Source organism: Ahaetulla prasina, chromosome 1, assembly GCF_028640845.1.
Source record: "Ahaetulla prasina isolate Xishuangbanna chromosome 1, ASM2864084v1, whole genome shotgun sequence".
Taxonomy (NCBI): domain Eukaryota; kingdom Metazoa; phylum Chordata; class Lepidosauria; order Squamata; family Colubridae; genus Ahaetulla; species Ahaetulla prasina.
In genome coordinates this window covers 349,753,587-349,772,935 of record NC_080539.1, presented here as the reverse complement: position 1 = coordinate 349,772,935, position 19,349 = coordinate 349,753,587, and the positions used below count along the sequence as shown (strand labels likewise).

The 19,349-nt window shown below is 38.7% G+C and overlaps 1 protein-coding gene and 1 long non-coding RNA gene across 2 annotated transcripts in view; one reads left to right on the top strand and one right to left on the bottom strand.

Moving 5' to 3' along the window:
• LOC131188067 (uncharacterized) overlaps window positions 1-7,591 on the top strand; it is a 36,222-nt gene extending 28,631 nt beyond the window's left edge. Inside the window, exon 3 of the long non-coding RNA XR_009152715.1 lies at window positions 2,573-7,591. This is a non-coding gene — a long non-coding RNA (uncharacterized LOC131188067). The remainder of the gene's footprint in view (window positions 1-2,572) is intronic.
• Window positions 1-19,349, bottom strand: part of GCH1 (GTP cyclohydrolase 1) — a 48,538-nt gene that overhangs the window by 22,225 nt on the left and 6,964 nt on the right. Inside the window, exons 2-3 of the mRNA XM_058163039.1 lie at window positions 10,706-10,815; window positions 2,018-2,073 (exon numbers count right to left, since the gene is read on the bottom strand). Coding sequence (XP_058019022.1) covers window positions 2,018-2,073; window positions 10,706-10,815 — 166 coding nt within the window. The remainder of the gene's footprint in view (window positions 1-2,017; window positions 2,074-10,705; window positions 10,816-19,349) is intronic.

Sequence of the window (19,349 nt, the reverse complement as noted above, 5' to 3'; positions counted from 1 at the left end):
TTAAAAATTTCCGGTGTTGAAGCATTTACAACTTCTGCAGGCAAGTTGTTCCACTGATTAATTGTTCTAACTGTCAGGAAATTTCTCCTTAGTTCTAGGTTGCTTCTCTCCTTGATTAGTTTCCACCCATTGCTTCTTGTTCTACCCTCAGGTGCCTTGGAGAATAGCTTGACTCCCTCTTCTTTGTAGCAACCCCTGAGATATTGGAACACTGCTATCATGTCTCCCCTAGTCCTTCTTTTCATAAGACTAGACATACCCAGTTCCAGCAAGCGTTCTTTATATGTTTTATCCTCCAGTCCCCTAATCATCTTTGTTGCTCTTCTCTTCTCCTTTAGCAAGGAGGTAAAAAATGCATGGTTAGTTTAGCTCCATTTTAGATATCTGGATCAATACAGCTGGAATGTGGGCCCTTAGTGCTTTCTGAACTTGGTGGTTTCCTTGCAGATGTTTCATTACTAAACTAGATAAGCTGGAGCTGTTTACCCCAGACAAAGTTAAACATCACGTCTTGGATTGACAGGTTAAAGTTCTATTTCTACTATTTCCAAGGCATTAAACAAGTCACTCTCACAAGAATTTTCATAAAGACTAGCAAGGCTCTGGTACCTCAAATGTGAACCCTTCCTGATATGAAATCATTGTAATTGGCCCCAAATCACTCAGTTGACTTTTATGTGTAAGGCAGAAGTAGAACGCACAGCCTCAGTTTCTAGTTTGCAACCTTTAATCACTGCATCAAACCGATTCTTTAATGATTATTACTCAGATCATTTCTATTTACTGACAAGCGCTATCTAGACAGATATTGTGTGTAGATAGATTACCATTGGCTTGAAGACACATCAGTATCACGTAGCATACTGGGGGCATATTGAAAAAATTAAATAGACCCAAGACCCGTTTTGGAAGGGAGTTTAAGAATAAAATTCTTCTTACTTACCGCTCTTTCCCCCTCCCTCCAGGCATTTTCCTCAACTAGGTGGCTAACCGAGGATTTTCTGCCTAGTGGACCAGTTGTCTTCCCCTAAAGCTTTATCTGTGGTGAGGGGATTCCTCCTCTCCACAGGGTAAAACAGCAATGGATCCACCTGCACTGTATTATCAATCTTGGGAATCAAACATGAAGCTTGGGCTTTCCCATGTGAGGCCCTTAAAGAGGGGCCTCTGTGGCTCAGACTGGTAAGACACTCTGTTATTAACAGCAGCTGCTTGCAATTACTGCAGGTTCAAGCCCACCAGGCCCAAGGTTGACTCAGCCTTCCATCCTTTTTAAGGTAGGTAAAATGAGGACCCAGATTGTTGGGGGCAATAAGTTGACTTTGTATACAAATGGATGAAGACTATTGCTTGACATAGTGTAAGCCGCCCTGAGTCTTCGGAGAAGGGCAGGATATAAATGCAAATAAAAAAAAAAAGATACGGGCCCTCAATTCACAATTCTAATAGAGCTGAAATCTAAAATCACCACAATTAAAGCTCTTCACTTCCCCAGAACCAAATTTAATTTGTTTTTTTAACATCTCTATCAATCATCTTCAGCCATTGATGGCCTAAAACACCAACCCTCCTCACTCTCTTTTACATTATGACCTTTCCCCCTCTCTTCTGGTGAGACTAGCTTACTGGAACCTAAAGTACAACTGAATTAAATTGCTCAACACTTTGCATATTATTGAATCTGGGAATCATTTCCCTTACTTTATCTCTATCTCTACTTCTGTCTATATCTTTATCTCCCTCAAGTCAGTTTAGACTGCTGGTGACTATAGGAGCAAAATCATGCACTTTCTTGACAACATAGTTGGAAGTGAGTTGCTGTTGCCATTACCTTTATCTTAGGGTTAAAAAAAAAAGAATGTTCCAAAATCACCTAGCTGGCTTTGTGCCTAAGGTAGGATTAGAACCCACCACCTCCTGCTCTCTAGCCCAGTGCTTTTAACCATGTTATACTAGTTTTACTTTGGTTACCCGCAGTTAAATAACTCACATTACTTCAAGCATTTGTTTTTCTTACCTTGCAAGCTTGCTGAGCCCAAGGACTTGTTTGTTGGGAAGGTAACCTATATGCACCTAGGCAAGAAGGAGAACAAGTCATTAAACAAAGCTCAGGACTTATTGACCTAGGAGATTCATGCATGTGCACCCATGCCATGTCACACATGACCCAGAAAGTGACTTTTTAAAAATTGGTGAGTGGAGCAAACATGCATGCAGTTGCGTAAGTTTTAAAAGGTCAAGGATAAAGAGAAATCCAACATGCTTCTGAACTCACTTCCCACTTTTTTCCTTTCTTTCCTGTAAAGAATAGAAGATGCAATCAGAAATCTTTCACAGTTTAGTATTTATTAAATTTATTGAAAAAAACCAAGAATATGTAAGTCCTAAAGATAGCAGTGAAAATATGGAAATATTTCCTAACTTGAGATCAATTTTTAAAAAATCTGCTAAATCAAAAATAGGTGGGATACATTATTATACACTTCCTATCACATGACTAAATGAGGCACATTTGAGCTGGTAGCCCAGGAAAAAAATGCCTTCTTTAGTAGTTCATTATATTTATTGACAGGTTACCAAATCTGATGAAGACAGGATGCAAAGATGGGAAATGCAGAAGGCAAACAATCTTAGAAACAACAAATGAAGGAAAGAGATGGCTGAAGGCGGAAGTGGGTCGCTTCAAACCTTACAGTTACGTGCAACCTTTAGCCTCTGTTTAGACTTCTAACAAGAACAATCTGTTCCACTGTTCAACAACCAAGGGGAAAGAAGTTGGCTTAAACAAGAGAGAAAGAAGAATATGCCAAAAAGAGGAAAATGGGTGGCCTTATCCCCTTTTGGCTGTGGCCCTAATACTACCGCTTTTGCCCTATCTGCTATATGATATGGCCCTTTAATCCTGCAGCCCTGGATAACAAATGATGCTCACCAATTAGGGGCAAGGTTAATGATTCCCTCCATTTGGCTGCAAAGGATTTCAGAGATAACTCAGTTGTTCAAAACACTGGTCATATATAAGAATAAGGATTCGTGGATATCTATTAACCTTTACAATTAACTTTCCAGGAATTAGGGAACTAATTCCTAGAGGAGATCAACCCTGACTGCTCTTTAGAAGGCCAGATCCTGAAGATGAAACTGAAATACTTTCGGCCACCTAATGAGAAGGAAGAATTCACTGAAGAAGAGCCTAATGCTGGGAAAGATTGAGGGTAAAAGAAGAAGAGGACGACAGAGAATGGGGTGGCTGGATGGAGTCACTGAAGCAGTAGGCATGAGCTTAAATGGACTCCAGAGGATGGCAGAGGAGAGGAAGGCCTGGAGGAACGTTGTCCATGGGGTCGCGATGAATTGGACAAGACTTCGCAACTAACAACAACAGAGCAGTTTTGGCTGGTTTTAAGTCAGGCACATATTGCTCCAGTTTTCCCATTTCTAATGCCCTGCAAGTTTGAGAGACTAACTCCCATTGTCTATGCTTCTCATGCTAATGGGAATTATAGCTTAAATCTTAGGGCTAAAAAAGCTGAAGACGTTTGGGTTTGGTATATGTTTTCCATTCTACCCAGTGAAGAGTATAAGACTTTGATCTATTTAACACAAGAATAAAAATAGAATACTTATTGTAATTATTGAATTTCTATGGTTCTGGGAAAAATGATATTGAAAGGGTTAATCTCAGACCATGATACACTTCTCTAATCCATAGCACTTCATTCTCTAGGTTCTGGACTCTCAGAATTTGACTGCCCATGAGACTGCCTTTGTGATCCTAAAAAAGAGAAATAAGATGCCTAGAAATTGAAGTTGTTTGAGGAGTTGGCATAGAAGGTTGGCATAGTCGGTGTCATAAGAATTCTTTGGAACAATACCAGGAACATCAAATTTTCTGGAAAGAACAGATTATGTGAAAATAATATATGAACAATAAATTTTAAGTCTAGCACTGTAGGACTGGGATTTTAAGATCAATATTTCACTCAGCAGAATAAGAGTAACATAGCAGAACTTATTCCATTTGAAAGAAAAGGGAACAAATCATCACACAGTAAGATATTTAAGAAGTAATAATATATATAGGGGCATGATGGTTCAACAGTTAAGAAGCTGGGCTTGTTAGCTGGAAAGCTGACAGCTCAGATTCAAGGCATGAGTGCTGTGTAACAAGGTGAGCTCCCATTACTTGCCCCAGCTCCTGCCCACCTAGCAGTTCGAAAGCACGCAAATGCGAGTAGATAAATAGGTACCACTTCAGTGGGAAGATAATAGTATTCCATAACCATGGAAGCATCTTCGAACAACACTGGCTCCCTTGGATAAGAAATGAAGATAAGCACCACTCCCTAGAATCAGACATAACTGGACAGAAGAAACCTTTACCTTTACTTTAATATACATTAGTATACACAGATACTACTGGCTTTGAAGATCTTTAAATTCAGAATCTGAATTTAAGTGTATTGGCACTTTTTCCCTCTCAGGGCAAGCCACACCTATGGAATATCTGCCTGTTAATGACACAATATACAATGACTTGTCTGTACTTTCTATATTATATGCTTCATTTAATATGTTCACAAATAGTTCTTATTGTTTTTATTTAAGAAGGGAAAAAAGCCATTCACAGAATTTAATTTTCCCTATAGAGGAAAACTGGGAGAGAATAGTACACACTAAAGATCTTATGAAATACAATGCAACAGAAAAAGGGCACCATCAGTTCAAGTCAGTGATGAATGTCTTGAGACTTGAACTATGTGGCCTTCAAAAGTCCCTTTGCAACCAGTCTTCAAAGCAGGGTTGAAATCTAAAAATTTTCCCTACCGGTTCTGTGGGCGTGGCTTAATCGGTGGGCGTGGCTTGGTGGTCAGATGACTGGGTGGGCGTGGCCAATAACAATAAATAATAAAAATAATAAACAAAGTATACAAAACAATAAGAGGTACCAAAAACCAACTTTCACACTTTACACACATACAACACAACACAACTGACTCACACACAATGTAAAAGCAGCTGCACTTCACCCAAAATGGCCCCTGCAACAAGCAGGAACCTCACACTTTCACACTTTACACACACACAACACAACTGACTCACACACACACAAAATGTCACATACAGCTTTAGGTTTGTGGACTTCAAATCCCAGAGTTCCTCATTCAGCAAAGCAGGAAGTCAAAGCAGGCTGTAATCAGTAGCTGAAGTTAGCATTACATTGCCAGTCTGAAAGGAGCAGCATACAGTAATTATAGGTAAGTGAGGAGTGGGAATTGGGTGGACATGGGTGGGGGCTCTTGTAAGTGGGGGCTTTTAAAAAGTGATTTTAAAAGCCTGCTAGGATCAGGAAACTCCTCTGGGATCGCCAGAGGAAAAAAAGTTTTAAAGTCAGCTCCTGTGACGATCTCAGCTGAAGTTCCCTCGTAGCAGCCCAGAACCTCTTAAAATACTTGTTTTAACATGTAGAAAATATGTTTTTTAAGGTTCTGGTGATGAGGAACTCAGCTGGGATGGCCAGAGGAGCCTTTTAAAGCCCCCCCTCCTTTTCCTTTTTTTCCCCTTCAGCTGAAGAGGTTTTTTTAAAAAAAAACTTTTAAAGTGTTCTGATGATCTCTGCTCAGCCCCGCGATCATCAGAGGGTGGTTGTTTTTTTAACTTTTAAAGGCATGTTTTTGACTGAAGAAAAACTTTTAAAAGTAAAAAAAAAACTGCTGATAGTGCGGCTCAGCAGGGGAAGGGGGGTGGGGCCAGGGATTTTTGCTACCGGTCCTCCGAACCAGCAGCTGCCATCGCTACCTAATCGGGGGAGCCAGTGTGAACCGGGAGCCTTTCACCCCTGCTTCAAAGTTTTCTAACTCTTAACTTTTGCGCTTGACTCCTGGTTCCTAAATGGACACATGGAATTCTCTAGTAATCTGCCTTCCAAATATTAACCAGTCCCAACCCTGTTTAGCTTCTAAACTAAACTTTGCTGGAGCAAAGTCAGGACAGGCGTTACCCCTTGTTGAAATCCTTTCTGATTGTAATGATAAAGAAATGAAACATGGTTTCCTGGCATTTATAAAGTTGGATAGCCATCAGGTTTAGCTCATAAAATCATCCGTTGTAATGTCCTTCCTGTCAATGACTTCTTCAGTTTCAATAACAATAACACAAGAGCTACCAACAGATTTAAACTCAATGTCAACCGCTCCAGTTTAGATTGCAGAAAACACGATTTCTGTAACAGAATTATATATGCTTGGAATGCATTACCTGACTCTGTGATCTCTTCTCATAACCCCAAAAGCTTTACTCAAAATCTATCCACGGTTGACCTCACCACATTCCTAAGAGGACTCTAAGGGGCGTGCATAAGAACACAAACGTGCCTACCGTTCCTGTCCTATTGTTTCTTCCCCTATATATATATATATGTTTATATTACCTTGTTTCTCCTCATATATATGTTTATATATTATATAATCCTTTATGTAATGCTTGTATATATTGTTACGACAAATAAATAAATAAAATAAATAAAACTATAAAGGAAACTGTAAAATAAGCCAAGCATAATTTTTAAAATCAAAGAAAATCTCCAAAACTCTCTTCCAAAAAGCCTGACCCCATCCACTGTTCCACCCAAGGTTGACCATTTAACAACTAACTTCTCCTGGTTTAATCAGTATTTTTAGTAATAAGTGGAGAAGAGACTCTGAGTCCATTCGATCAGACAGTATCAGCATTCAGAATTTTGCCTAGCTAGGCTACATGGATATGAAAAGGTTCCCCTTTGAAAGGAATGAAGAGGAAAAAATAAAGGTAAGTAGAAAAATTGTTCTTACTGTGCTGCAATAGGCCAAGGGCATTTTCAAATGGGTCTCTTGTGACCCAGAAGAAGTCAAAGCTTATGTCTGGGATGATCAAATTTAATACAGAGATCTCTGCCTACAAGGCGTGCCGCCAGGGGTATTACACAAAGGGCTTTGAAACGAAATGTCAGAAACTATTAGGAGAGAAATCCAGGCTAGTGCAGGGTGATCGAAGCAAGAAGAAAACTGACAGGGCCCTTACTAAAGAAAGGTGAACATTGTACTTTGAAGGTTTGCTGTGGATGTTAGATAGCCTTGACCCCAGCATATCCCACTCATTCACAAAAAGCCTATAGGGTCCAACAAGCAAGTTGGAGTCTGATTTCAATCCACCCTTGTTTCTCTTTTGTGAACTTCCTGAAGCTTCATGTCTCTATAAATAACTGAACTTGTAAATTTTTTTAAAATCTGAATCAAATTCATACATTTCTACATTTATTGGTATTTCTTCTTTTCAGGAAATTTTAGGACAGCCCCTAGCATAGTATAACGTAACATAAAACATGACAAACAATAACATGACATCTTATATAACGTAATATATAACATAGCATAGCACGTAACATTATTCTGCACCAGATAAGATTCAGTTTGCATGTTTGAAAGGATTCCCTTCTAATAATGTACTCGGGTATAGACTTGAGTCTGACATCAGAAATATTTTTCCTTTCTTCTTCCTTTTTTTAGCCAGCAACAAAGATTAGTTGAAATTCTAAAGCTTGCATTCCACAACATCTCCTGTATATATATATATATAAATACATGTTGATCTAATACTTTTAGTGTAAACCAGGGGTCTCCAACCTTGGTCCCTTTAAGACTTGTGGACTTCAACTCCCAGAGTCCTCCAGCCAGCTGGCTGAGGAACTCTGGGAGTTGAAGTCCACAAGTCTTAAAGGGACCAAGGTTGGAGACCCCTAGTGTAAACAACATTATGCAAATTACAGAAAAAAGATTAAGAAATTGTTAAGAAAAAGAAGCTAAAGGAAGAAGAAGAAAAGATGAAAGGAAATCAGCATCATTCACTACACCTCTAGCCTTATACTTTCAGGCTCACAAAACATCCTTGTTTCCGTCACACTCCATATAAACGTTCATATACAGGTAATCCTCATTCAGCAACCACTCATTCAGCAACCGTCTGAAGTTATGCTAGTGCTGAACAAGGAGACTTATAGTTATGGCTTGCGCTTAACAACTTTTTCATTTAAGTGTGGAGTTGCTGGTCCAAATTACTATTGTTAAGCAAGGAATACCAATATTTCCTTGTGTTCTTTAAATTTCTCACTTTGCTCTTAGTCAGGTTCTCATCAGCTCCATCCAACTACAGTCTTTTCTTTCCTCTCAGCAAATTCACTTTTTTATATATATATATCTATTTTGTGATCAAATTCATTCAATATGTTTTTGTATTTGTATACTGCTTTTGCATTCAATCCACGTTCATTCAGCACCCATTCATTTATGGCACTATCTCTTCTTATTTTGTTATACAAACAGACCTCTTAACTTAGTCACTCCACGTCATTGAACTTTCTTTTCAAGGATAGCTGGCCAGTGTTGATGGTGGCCAATCACAAGGATTTTTACCTGTCCTGGATAGGGTGGCACTCCGCCCTAAAAGACCAGGCACACAATTGGGCTGCTTGTCTGTCAACCCTACATTTCCTCTGAGTGCTCTGGTAAGTGTGGTGGTGAGAGGCATTTAATTTACCAGCTTTGCCCCCACTTTAATAGACCTCTATAATCCAAGCTCTGGTTACCTCCTGAATAGTTTACATTACCGTAATGTACTTTTGTGTGAAATATACTTCAGAAGAATACTTGGAAGTTAGGCAGTGCCATCAAAAGTATCAAGATGGGTGGGAAGAAGAAGCAAATGACAAAAGATGCATAATGATTCCATGGAAATGCTGCAACTTATCTAATCAATAGAAGAGACTATTTGCAGCTCAGATTTAAACTGTAGGGTGCTTGGTCCTCTCTTGAGAATGGTTGTTTTCATGCCATATGCTTTATTAACATACTAGGCAATCAGTATTAGAAGGAACTGTGGGTTTGCTCTCATTTTATATACTAGAGCAGCTACTAGTATATAAAATAAGAGCAAATCACACTCGCTACTAGCACTGATGATGTTACCTAGTTTGGTAATGAAATGTCTGCAAAAAAAACCCCAACTATGTTCAGAGAGCACCAAGGACCCCACTTATGTAATCAAACAAATAATGGTCACAATTATATCAGGTCAGCATTTGCACAATGGCATCACTGAACACATTTCAGCAGCATGCCTGGTGATCTGCCTTCTATGGAGTGTCTCTCCCTGGAAGAAAATAAAATCACCCTGGCTCAGTTTCAAAATACTTCTTTTAACATTTCCCATGTCACAAACTGGGAGTTGTACTCATCCACTAAGGGTAAGCTAGAATCATCTAAGACCGAGACCTGAGTTGTACCAGCTCCAATGCCAATGAATTCTCTCCCCACTGTTTAGTCTTTCATAACCTCTGATGTCTTTGAAATACAATCTGAAAACTTACTTTCATAAGCTGGTATTTACTTGCTTAAGCCCACATTACATCATGTACTGAAAGCTGCTTTAATATCATGATGTAAAGTTTTATTGTAACATTTATTTTGCTACATGATCCACATGTCTGCTTATTTTAACTATAAGTATTATAGGCCAATAGAAATTGTAAATGATTATGGGCTGGTTTTGCTAGGAACATGCAAGCCAAAATTTGAAAAAATAAAAAATCCATCCAGCCATTTTAAGTTATTCCTGCCATATGCAGCTCTGATTCCCATTTCAATTAGCTCAATAAAAGTATCGTTCTATCAGTTTGGAATTATTTTTTTATGGCCAACATAGTTTTCTTTATTAAGAAAGTAAATATGATTGGAATTGGCACTATTTTAGTGCCACAACACAGTGTGATTCTTCCAGATCTGATACTACTTTATTTTTACTTGTTGAAAGAACACAAGAAACCCAGCATTACTAAATCTTCCCACTTCCACTGAATAGGCAAGCAGGCAGGCAGTTAAATGCGAAGTTGAATGAGAAGAGCAGATATTGATATAAAGCGAAGATGAGTATAGCTATTAGAACTGAGTAATGATCTATAAAATGACAGAGGAGCAAACAAAGTGACATCAATTTTTTAACTAATTCATTCAGACTTTGTTCCCAACAGCTGTGCCTCCCCCTTCTTTGAGTCACAGGATACAATCAAAATGACCAAAACACAAAACATTCAATCGGCACTTATTACACAAAAACCCGGACACAATAAATGGACATATCTATTACATATCCATTCATGGTTGTAAGTGGACTCTCTATTAACTGGGTAGCATATATGCTTAAAACATTTTGCTGCCTGAATGGAGTAGTAAATAATCCTTTGACGTCACCTCAGTCAAGGTACAGAGCTTTGAAAACTGATTAGGGTATTTGGAGAGATGAGGCACTAAAAGCCATGAACACCTGCTCCTTTATCTAATTAGGATATTTATTTCATATAAGTATAAATGAAACATATTTAAAAATTGAATAGCAACAAATAAATTATGGACTGGGTTCCCTATTCATGACTCCCCAAAAGCTGCACTTTGAAATGATGTTAACATTTGGGCTTCTTTTGCCACCTTACATTTTATACCTTGTTTGATGGCCCTAGCATCTGGCTTGGTTGCTCTGTATGCAACATGTATTTCCTTTAAACACATTTTTGATGATTTTCAAAAGTTGTCCCACATAGTTTTGCAAATCAAGCATTTAACATTGATTGGCCTATTAATTCTACTTTATAGCGGAGAAAAGGAAATCAAAAGTTTACCTTTCCAATAAATGGAACCAGGTGATGTTCACACATTGAAAACATATCAATATCCTTCACAATCACCATCTCATCATGGTCTTCATCAAATATGGCATCATTGAGTACATCTGAAATCAAGAGAGGCATATACAATGCAACTATTACTTGTTATTTTCTTTCTACATTGTTTTATTTGAATGTGTAGGCTATACCATTATCCAAACATGGATTTCAAAGAGATGTATATTATACATGAGAAATGAACAAAATTAAAAACAGAAAGTGCAAATTCATTGTCCAAATTACAGTGTTACATTACTGAGAACCAACATTCTCAGAGCAGTTTTGAAGTGTTACTTAGACATTCTTACCCCCAACAACAGTTTAAAGCAGCGGTGAAATCCAGATAATTTTTCCTACCTGTTCTGTGGGTGTGGCTTAGTGGACATGGCTTCGTGGGTGTAGCAGGGAAAGGATACTGCAAAATCGCCATTCCCACCCCATTCCAGGGGAAGGATACTGCAACATCTCCATTCCCACCCCATTCCAGGGGAAGGATATTGCAAAATCCCCATTTCCTCCCCACTCCTGGGGGAGGGATATTGCAAAATCTCCATTCCCACCCCACTCTGGAGCCAGCCGGAGGTAGTATTTTCTCATGTTACATTTTTTCACACTTCTAGATATTTTTAAGAATTGATCAGAAGGGAGATTTGATTTTTGCAAAAAAAATTAAGAATTGATCTGAAGCAAGGGATTTGATGTCATGAAAAGTTTCCTTCTCATCTTCAGGTGACCAAAAAGCTAATATAAACAAAATCAACATCCATGCCAGCCCCTTTTCCTTTTCTAGCTTCTGCTGAGATATATCCCTTCCAGTTATGAACACAGACACATATACCAATGAACTGCCCTTTAGGCCAGGCGAGATATGCTATCAGGGTGGTTTTAATTTCCTGTGTGCTGCCAGACAGACGCAGGTATCCCTGACAACCAGAGTTTAGAGGCACACAACTGTTTTGTTACGTACTGTCCATCATTGGCAAGGTCTTAAGGAAGCCAAGCATGTAAACAGGGGATGAGGGCAGGGGGCGAGAGGAAAAATAAAATATTGTTCCAACAAAAAGGCTCAAAAGAGCAGCTGTGACTCAGTTGGGTTTTTCAGCACTTCCCTTCCCATAAGTCATTTGCTTCCACCAAAATCTCCATGTATTAACAAGTTCTCCTCTTAAGTTCAGCCCAGGCAACAGAATGTGAGGCAACCACTAATCTCAGGAGAGATGCCGTTCAAGTCATGAGTTACTTGAACCCAGCAATAATCTGGTTTCTCAGGATAAAAAAAATCTAGTTCAGGATATGCATCTATTATTCCAATAGCATGTGCATACAGGAATTATCTGGATTAGCTCACTCAACCCACCAAGCAGCTCTACTAATTTTTAGATTTGCTTCCCAGAATTATGCAATCTGTATTCACCTATTTATTCCCACTGCAATGTCATATTTCTAGATTTTTGTAAATGTCTTTTTCAACCATGAGGAAAGGACAACATTTTCAATTCAATGGACACATTAGGCGTGCCAAAAGCTTTGTTTCAAGAACAATTCTAGAATACAGTTCGCCTGTTTGGAACCCTCACCACATCTCTGACATCAATACAATTGAACGTGTCCAGAAATATTTTACAAGAAGAGTTCTCCATTCCTCTGAAAACAATAAAATACCTTATCCCACCAGACTTGAAATCCTAGGCTTAGAAAACTTGGAACTCCGTCGCCTTCGACAAGACCTAAGTTTAACTCACAGAATCATCTATTGTAATGTCCTTCCTGTCAAAGACTACTTCAGCTTTAATTGCAATAATACTAGAGCAACTAATAGATTTAAACTTAATGTCAACCGCTTTAATCTAGATTGCAGAAAATATGACTTCTGTAACAGAATCATCAGTGCTTGGAATACTTTACCTGACTCTGTGGTCTCTTCTCATAATCCTAAAAGCTTTAACCAAAAACTTTCTACTATTGACCTCACCCCATTCCTAAGGGGACCATAAGGGGCGTGCATAAGCGCACAAACGTGCCTACCGTTCCTGTCCTATTGTTTTTCTTTTCTTCTTCCTATATATATATATGCTTATACCTCCTTATATTTACTCATATAAGTTTATATACTGTATAATCTTTTTGTATAATACCTACATATATTGTTGTGACAAATAAATAAATTAAATTAAATAGAATGAGGCTGCTATGGAAAAGTTTCATAGGTTTTAGGTAATAAAACATTTTGCCCCTAAATAGTAAATACCCCCTTAAATCAGGTAGCTCTCCAAATACACCTTCTCAAACTTATAAAAGGGCATTACAGTGTTGGCATTTTTATTTTCAATTACTTTCCTAATAATCCTCAACACAAAAATGCCCTTTCACAGCTATTGTACACTACATCATCACCTTCGTAGTATTATAAACAATAATTCCTAGCTTACTGCTTATCCCTAAATCAAGAACATGTTTGAACAATTTAAAAAGCACTGGTCCATTTAAAAAGCACACAGTTTTCAGGCAATTCACTTCATATTTCCCATTAAATTACCCATATATGCATTGCTTTCTATTTTAACTAGATTGCAATCCATAGAGAGACATATACTTTCTCAACCCACAACTATTATATTTACTCAAGATTCTTGAGGAAGAACTTAATGAACAGAAAATCCAAGTCTATATAGTCAGTGGGATCTCCTCCATCCAGGTGCCAGCTGACACTCTTAAAAAAAAATAGAAAGTTGGCAGGGCAGAATTTATTTTGTAGAATCAAACTGACTTTCCTTCAACAAGATTTGTGTAGCAGTTAAGAAGCAAAAAAGAAAATTGCCTTGTCTGAAGCCACGTGGGTGAAGAGTTGGGATGTTCAGGCAGACACCTTAGTTAGTCAGTTTCATGATAAATTCCCTGATAAGCCTAAGGGTCCTCCTGGGGTGGGGGAAGAAGTGGTTAATGTGCTAATTGTGTTAACCCCTGACTTCAGTCTTGTTCCCGGATGCGTTCCTTTCCTGAGGGGAGGTCAACCCTGTCAGTTTTGGAAGGCAATTTTCTTTTTTGCTTCTTAACTGCCACATATTTTAGCTGGGGAAGTTGGGAGGGGATTGTTGTTGGAGTGGTAGAAACTTAGTCATAACAACATTCTGTATTCAAGGACATCCTGCGTCTGATGGAGACTGCCTGAAGTTTGTATCCAATTTAGTGTGAAGAATTGATTGGACAATGTGATGAATTTGTGGGTGTGGGGCAGGGCTGTGAACTGTCAACTAGGTGTGGAAAACCTGGAAGCTTTCAGTTTCTGGTTTTCCCAGCTAGGCCAACATGACATCTCTAATAAATTGGAACTTTGAGGAACCTCAAGCCTCAGAGCTTTATTTCGCTGGGGGTGTTCCATGGAACCCTGACATTGTGTCTCTATATAATTACTTAATTTTCTTTTGCCATTTCTACCAATATGATCTGAACAGATGTTGGTCTAAGAAGACGACCATTTTGTATGTTGTTGCTACTGTCATTAAAGAAAATTGGCCTCATCTTACATAAATTTAAGACTGACCAAATTATCACAGATTCAGTCTTTTGCCTTTACATTTGCTACATTTACAATTTATTTTACAATCCAAAATTATAATTTATTTCACAGGAGATTTACTTATGCATATGTCTAAGTCTGATAGATAAGGAGAAGAATTTGCATATATGACAAAATAGGTGTCACATCTAGGCTAAAGGATTGGTTCTAAACCACCAAAAAACTTTTTTGAAGAGTCACAAGTCCTTGGCTGAGTGTTTAATCCAAGTTTAAATCTTTGTATGGACACAATCTCTTTTAACCCATAACTAAAGGTAATCATATCAGGTGTCTATCCTTTTGAGTTGAAAGGTTTAGAAGATGCTGAAGGTGGAACATGATTACCTGTAGTCAAGGAAAGGGACGCTGGATAAAAGCAAGGAGCACAGGAAGAAAGAAAGAGCGAAAAGATAAAACCTAAATGAAGGGAAACACAGACTGCGTCAGAGATAAGGGAGCCTGTTGCTATAGAAACTATTTGCATGGCTTTAATGTCACTTGGGTAACCTCTCAGACGCTCCGTCGATTTGATACTCAAAAGGCAGGTCAACAAAATACAGAAGACATATTTAATGGTCTCTGAGCAACTGAGAATTTACTTCATTCCTAGAATAAACAGAATCATGAACCTTTTAAAGAACAGAGAGACCTGTAGTATATTAAAGGCTAACAAATTTATTTGAATGCGCAGGAACTAAATTTACTAGTCTTTAAAGCAGGGGTGTCCAAACTTGGTCCCTTTAAGACTTTTGGACTTCAACTCCCAGAGTCCCTCAGCCAGCAAAGCTGGCTGAGGAACTCTGGGAGTTGAAGTCCAAAAGTCTTAAAGGGACCAAGTTTGGACACCCCTGCTTTAAAGTGTCACAAAACTCTTGACTGTCAGAGTCAGCCCCACCAATTAACAGACTAAGATTATCACATTAGGCACCAACTGCTGGGCAGTTGATAACAGCTCAATTCTTTCTTTCTTATCATTGGATAACACATCATCCATATCAGTGGTGGGTTTCAATTTTTTTTACTACCGGTTCTGTGGGTGTGGCTTGGTGGGCGTGGCATGGCTTGGTGGGCGTGGCTTGGTGGGCGTGGCAGGGGAAGGATACTGTAAAGTCTCCATTCCAAATCCACTCCAGGGGAAGGTTACTGCAAGATCCCCATTTCCTCCCAATCAGCTGGGACTCGGGAGGCAGAGAATAGATGGGGGCGGGGCCAGTCAGAATTTTTACTACCGGTTCTTGGAACTATTCAAAATTCCTGCTACTGGTTCTCCAGAACTGGTCAGGACATGCTGAAACCCACCTCTGATCCATACCTACCAAATGGCTTCTTTACTGGAAGAGGTTTGCCTGGTTTCCTACTGTCTATCTCTAGTCTTTATTTCTCTGTGTTATGTATATAGGGCCTAAGGTTAAAGCTGTAATAGCCATTCACTTGTCCTGTACCTGCTTTGTTGTCATTATTAGTACACTTTTTAAGAAGACTGTACTGCTTAATAATGCTTTTTACTGTCTCTGCTTAAAGTTTAGAAGTAAGAGGTGTACTTAATATGCCAAAGAGGGCTTGTGGGACAGAGAATTCATCCAAAGAGAATCAAATTGGTTTCATTTTCACTCAACAGGCGATTCCAAATTAACAAAATGCAGTTGTTGTGTTCATATAGTAAGGCATGCCCAAAAAACATTATGGCTTAATCTGATGGTTCATATTTCACATAATATGAAAAGGTGATGTTTGTCTCCCCACAACAGGCTGAGCCAAAGTTATTCAACCCCACCTGAATCAAGACTACTGGGTGTGAATCCTACCCAACTGCTGTTTGAAGGAGCTTTTCTCACCCTAGAGGAACCTTCAGATTGTGGACTTCAGCACTCAAATCAAGCATGGCCATTGCTGAAAATTTTAGGAGTTATCCCATATTTCCAAACTTTGGAAGATCGGGGGTAAATGCAGCTTAAAGTAAATCTGATTTCTGCTTTATGAAGTTGGTGTAAGGCAAGGCTGTTGAGCAAAGGTTAAGATTTTGCCTGTGTGTTGTCTTGACCAATTTGGTATTTCCCTCCAGTAGATACAAACAGTTTAGCAAACAAATTAAGTTTTATGTTGTATAGTGTTAATTACTCTTTAAGATACAATAGACTATTGTGCTAATGCAAAATACTGTATCACAGATTATATATTTTCACATTCACCTACTTTACAATATTGTCACAATGACAACCGAAGTTAGGGGGAAGTGAGCAAACATGTAAATAGCCCTGAATCTCTAAACATGAATGAAAGATGGGATAAAGATTTATTAATATATTCCTCAATGGCAAGTAATCATTTCATTGATATTGCACTCAACAATTCCCAAGGGAAAAAAATGGGCATCCATCAAGAAGTTGAATTAAATTGGAAATATTTCTGAGTTATCACTTGAAATAAAATATTTCCATGCAGCTTTCCTACGGTACCAGAAGTCTCACCTGTCAATTTCCTGCCTGTTCATAGTGGCAGAGAACATTTACTAAGGCATCTTGCATTTTCCACAGTATTCTAACATCCAGAAGTGTGCTTATTATTTATATCCATCCAAAAATAAGGAATGTGGTTTCAAAAAGAAGTGATTTTTGGAATACAAAATTTTCAGAGATAACATAGGATCATAAGTGATTTGGTATCAAAATTATTTCTTCATTGCAATTGAATAAATATGGAAACTAAATAAAACAAAATACTATAAGTGAAATACTATAAGGTCCAAGTTATAGTACCTGTGAAAACAGTTTTTCACAGATTACAAATTAAGAGCAAGATTATTATGACAAATAAAGAGCAACAAAATTTGGCTCTGTAATCACAATCTGTAATTGTCAGATACATCCCTGCCATTCTTAATGATGCAGAATGGAGGAAGGTTCACCTGGTACCCTACTTTCCATCTCTATTGTGTTATTGTTATGTACATAAAAGAGTTAAACCACTCCCTTTGAGTTTTTCCTGCTAATTCCACAGTCTTTCTAGAAAGTTTTATCCATTTGGTAGAGGTAAAGAATGTAAATTATTGTCCATTTTTCATGTCTGTCTCTCTGCCTTTGCCTGCCTTTCATCCCATTTTGCCAATTAAGCAGGGATTTTTTAAAATGTTTATTGCAGTTTAATAAATACACACCAACCAATATTTTTGCTAACTGATTGGAATTTCTCTGCTTGCTTTCTCTAATCCGGATGCAGGGTATGACTGGGAATGTGCTGGGTGGAAACTAAATCGGAAATTACTCACAGTTATTTTCCAACACTAACAAGGTCTGCAAACACATATTGTCTCTTCTCGCCCAAGTGGAATCAATTGTTTGGAAAATATCTAGTAATTTCGTCACCAACAGCAATGGAAAAAAAAGGGTAACATAGTAATGCATACTATGTTACCAAGGAAAATTCAGAATGAAAGCAGGGAAAGGGTGGAACCTTAGCTTAATTTTGCCACTTTTAAAATGGATTCAGATGAAACAGTTTTAAAATTATGCAAAACATTTAACACAAGAACAAGAGACAATGGCAGCCTTGCAAAGTTTATAAATCAATTTACTGTACTGAAAACAGCCTGCCACTCATACAATGACTGTCGCCCGAAGATCAGGGGTGAAATTCAAATTTTTTCCCTACCAGTTCTGTGGGCGTGGCTTGGTGGGCGTGGCAGGGGAAGGATACTAAAAAATCTCCATTCCCTCCCCACTCCTGGGGGAAGGCTATTGCAAAATCTCCATTCCCACCCCACTCTGGGGCCAGCCAGAGGTGGTATTTGCTAGTTCTCCAAACTACTCAAAATTTCCGCTACTGGTTCTCCAGAACTTGTTAGAATCTGCTGGATTTCACCCCTGCCGTAGATGTTTTAGATTTAGAGAGTTCTGAAGGTAGTAGATACAGAGGGCAAAGATCAGTGACATATCCAAGAGTGGGTAGAAGGCCCACTCTTCAATGTCAACTCTGAAGCAAACCTGGCTGAGGCCATCTTTGAGGCTTCAGGGTTCCCACAAGTAAAAGGAAGGGACGGGGGGTGGGATAGATAGTTGGGGTGTTTGTAGTCAAAACAAAAAGTTTTCCTGTGGGAACCAAGATCATTCTAACAGGTGGCTGGGGAGAGGAGTGGAATAACCAAGCAACTGGCCAGCACCTCTATTGGACAATGTGACTGATGACTTGGGGGAAGGGGAAACTTTCACTTTTTAATCTGGAGAAAACCATGGGAACTTTCAGAGTTGGTCTTCACCAGTTGTGCCAATATGATGCATCCAATAAATCGTTCCTTGAGGAATCTACCTGCCTCGGAGTTCTGCTTTCAATGGGTGCATTACTTGGAAGGCTGACAGAGTTGCTCAGCTTAATAGGTCACTAGTAATTTTTCTGAACAGACAACAGCTCAATGGAGGAGCTAGGCAGAGCTTTGAAAAGTCCCCATTTTAAGAGATTAGTTGGATGCTCATGGGAGAAAACTGCTGGATAAGATTCCAATTTAATGTAATAGACCAACTCTCAGCAGGAACTGAAAAAAAAGTTAAAAGAAAAGGATTCTCGGCTGACTGTGGTGATGATTTCGCAATTTTCTAGACTAGAGCTTGGTAAACTGGTAAACCCAGCCTGCACTTCTCTGAATTTGCAATCTGAAGATGGAAAATGCTTGCAAATGCATCTCTCTTGCTCTCTTCTTGAGTTTCAAGAACAAACATGATCCCTTTGCACTCTTGGACTGCTACAAGGCCCACTCTGGATTTAATAATCGCCTCTTCAGAAATAGACATGGGACCCAGGGAAGAAGGTTGTTGTCACAATCGATGGGAGTTAAGTGAAAGGGTAACACAAAGGTTTGTACTGAGGTTGATGACATTCTATATGTTCATAAAAGATTTGGAGTTAATAAAGCTTAACCGTTGTATAGTACTTTTCAGTGTTCAAAGTATTTCCCTTGATGGCCGGTTATAATATTGCAATAACACTACAAGGTAAGTTAATACAATTGATACAGACTGAGATTGAAATACTACGTGAGGAAGGAGACTTGCC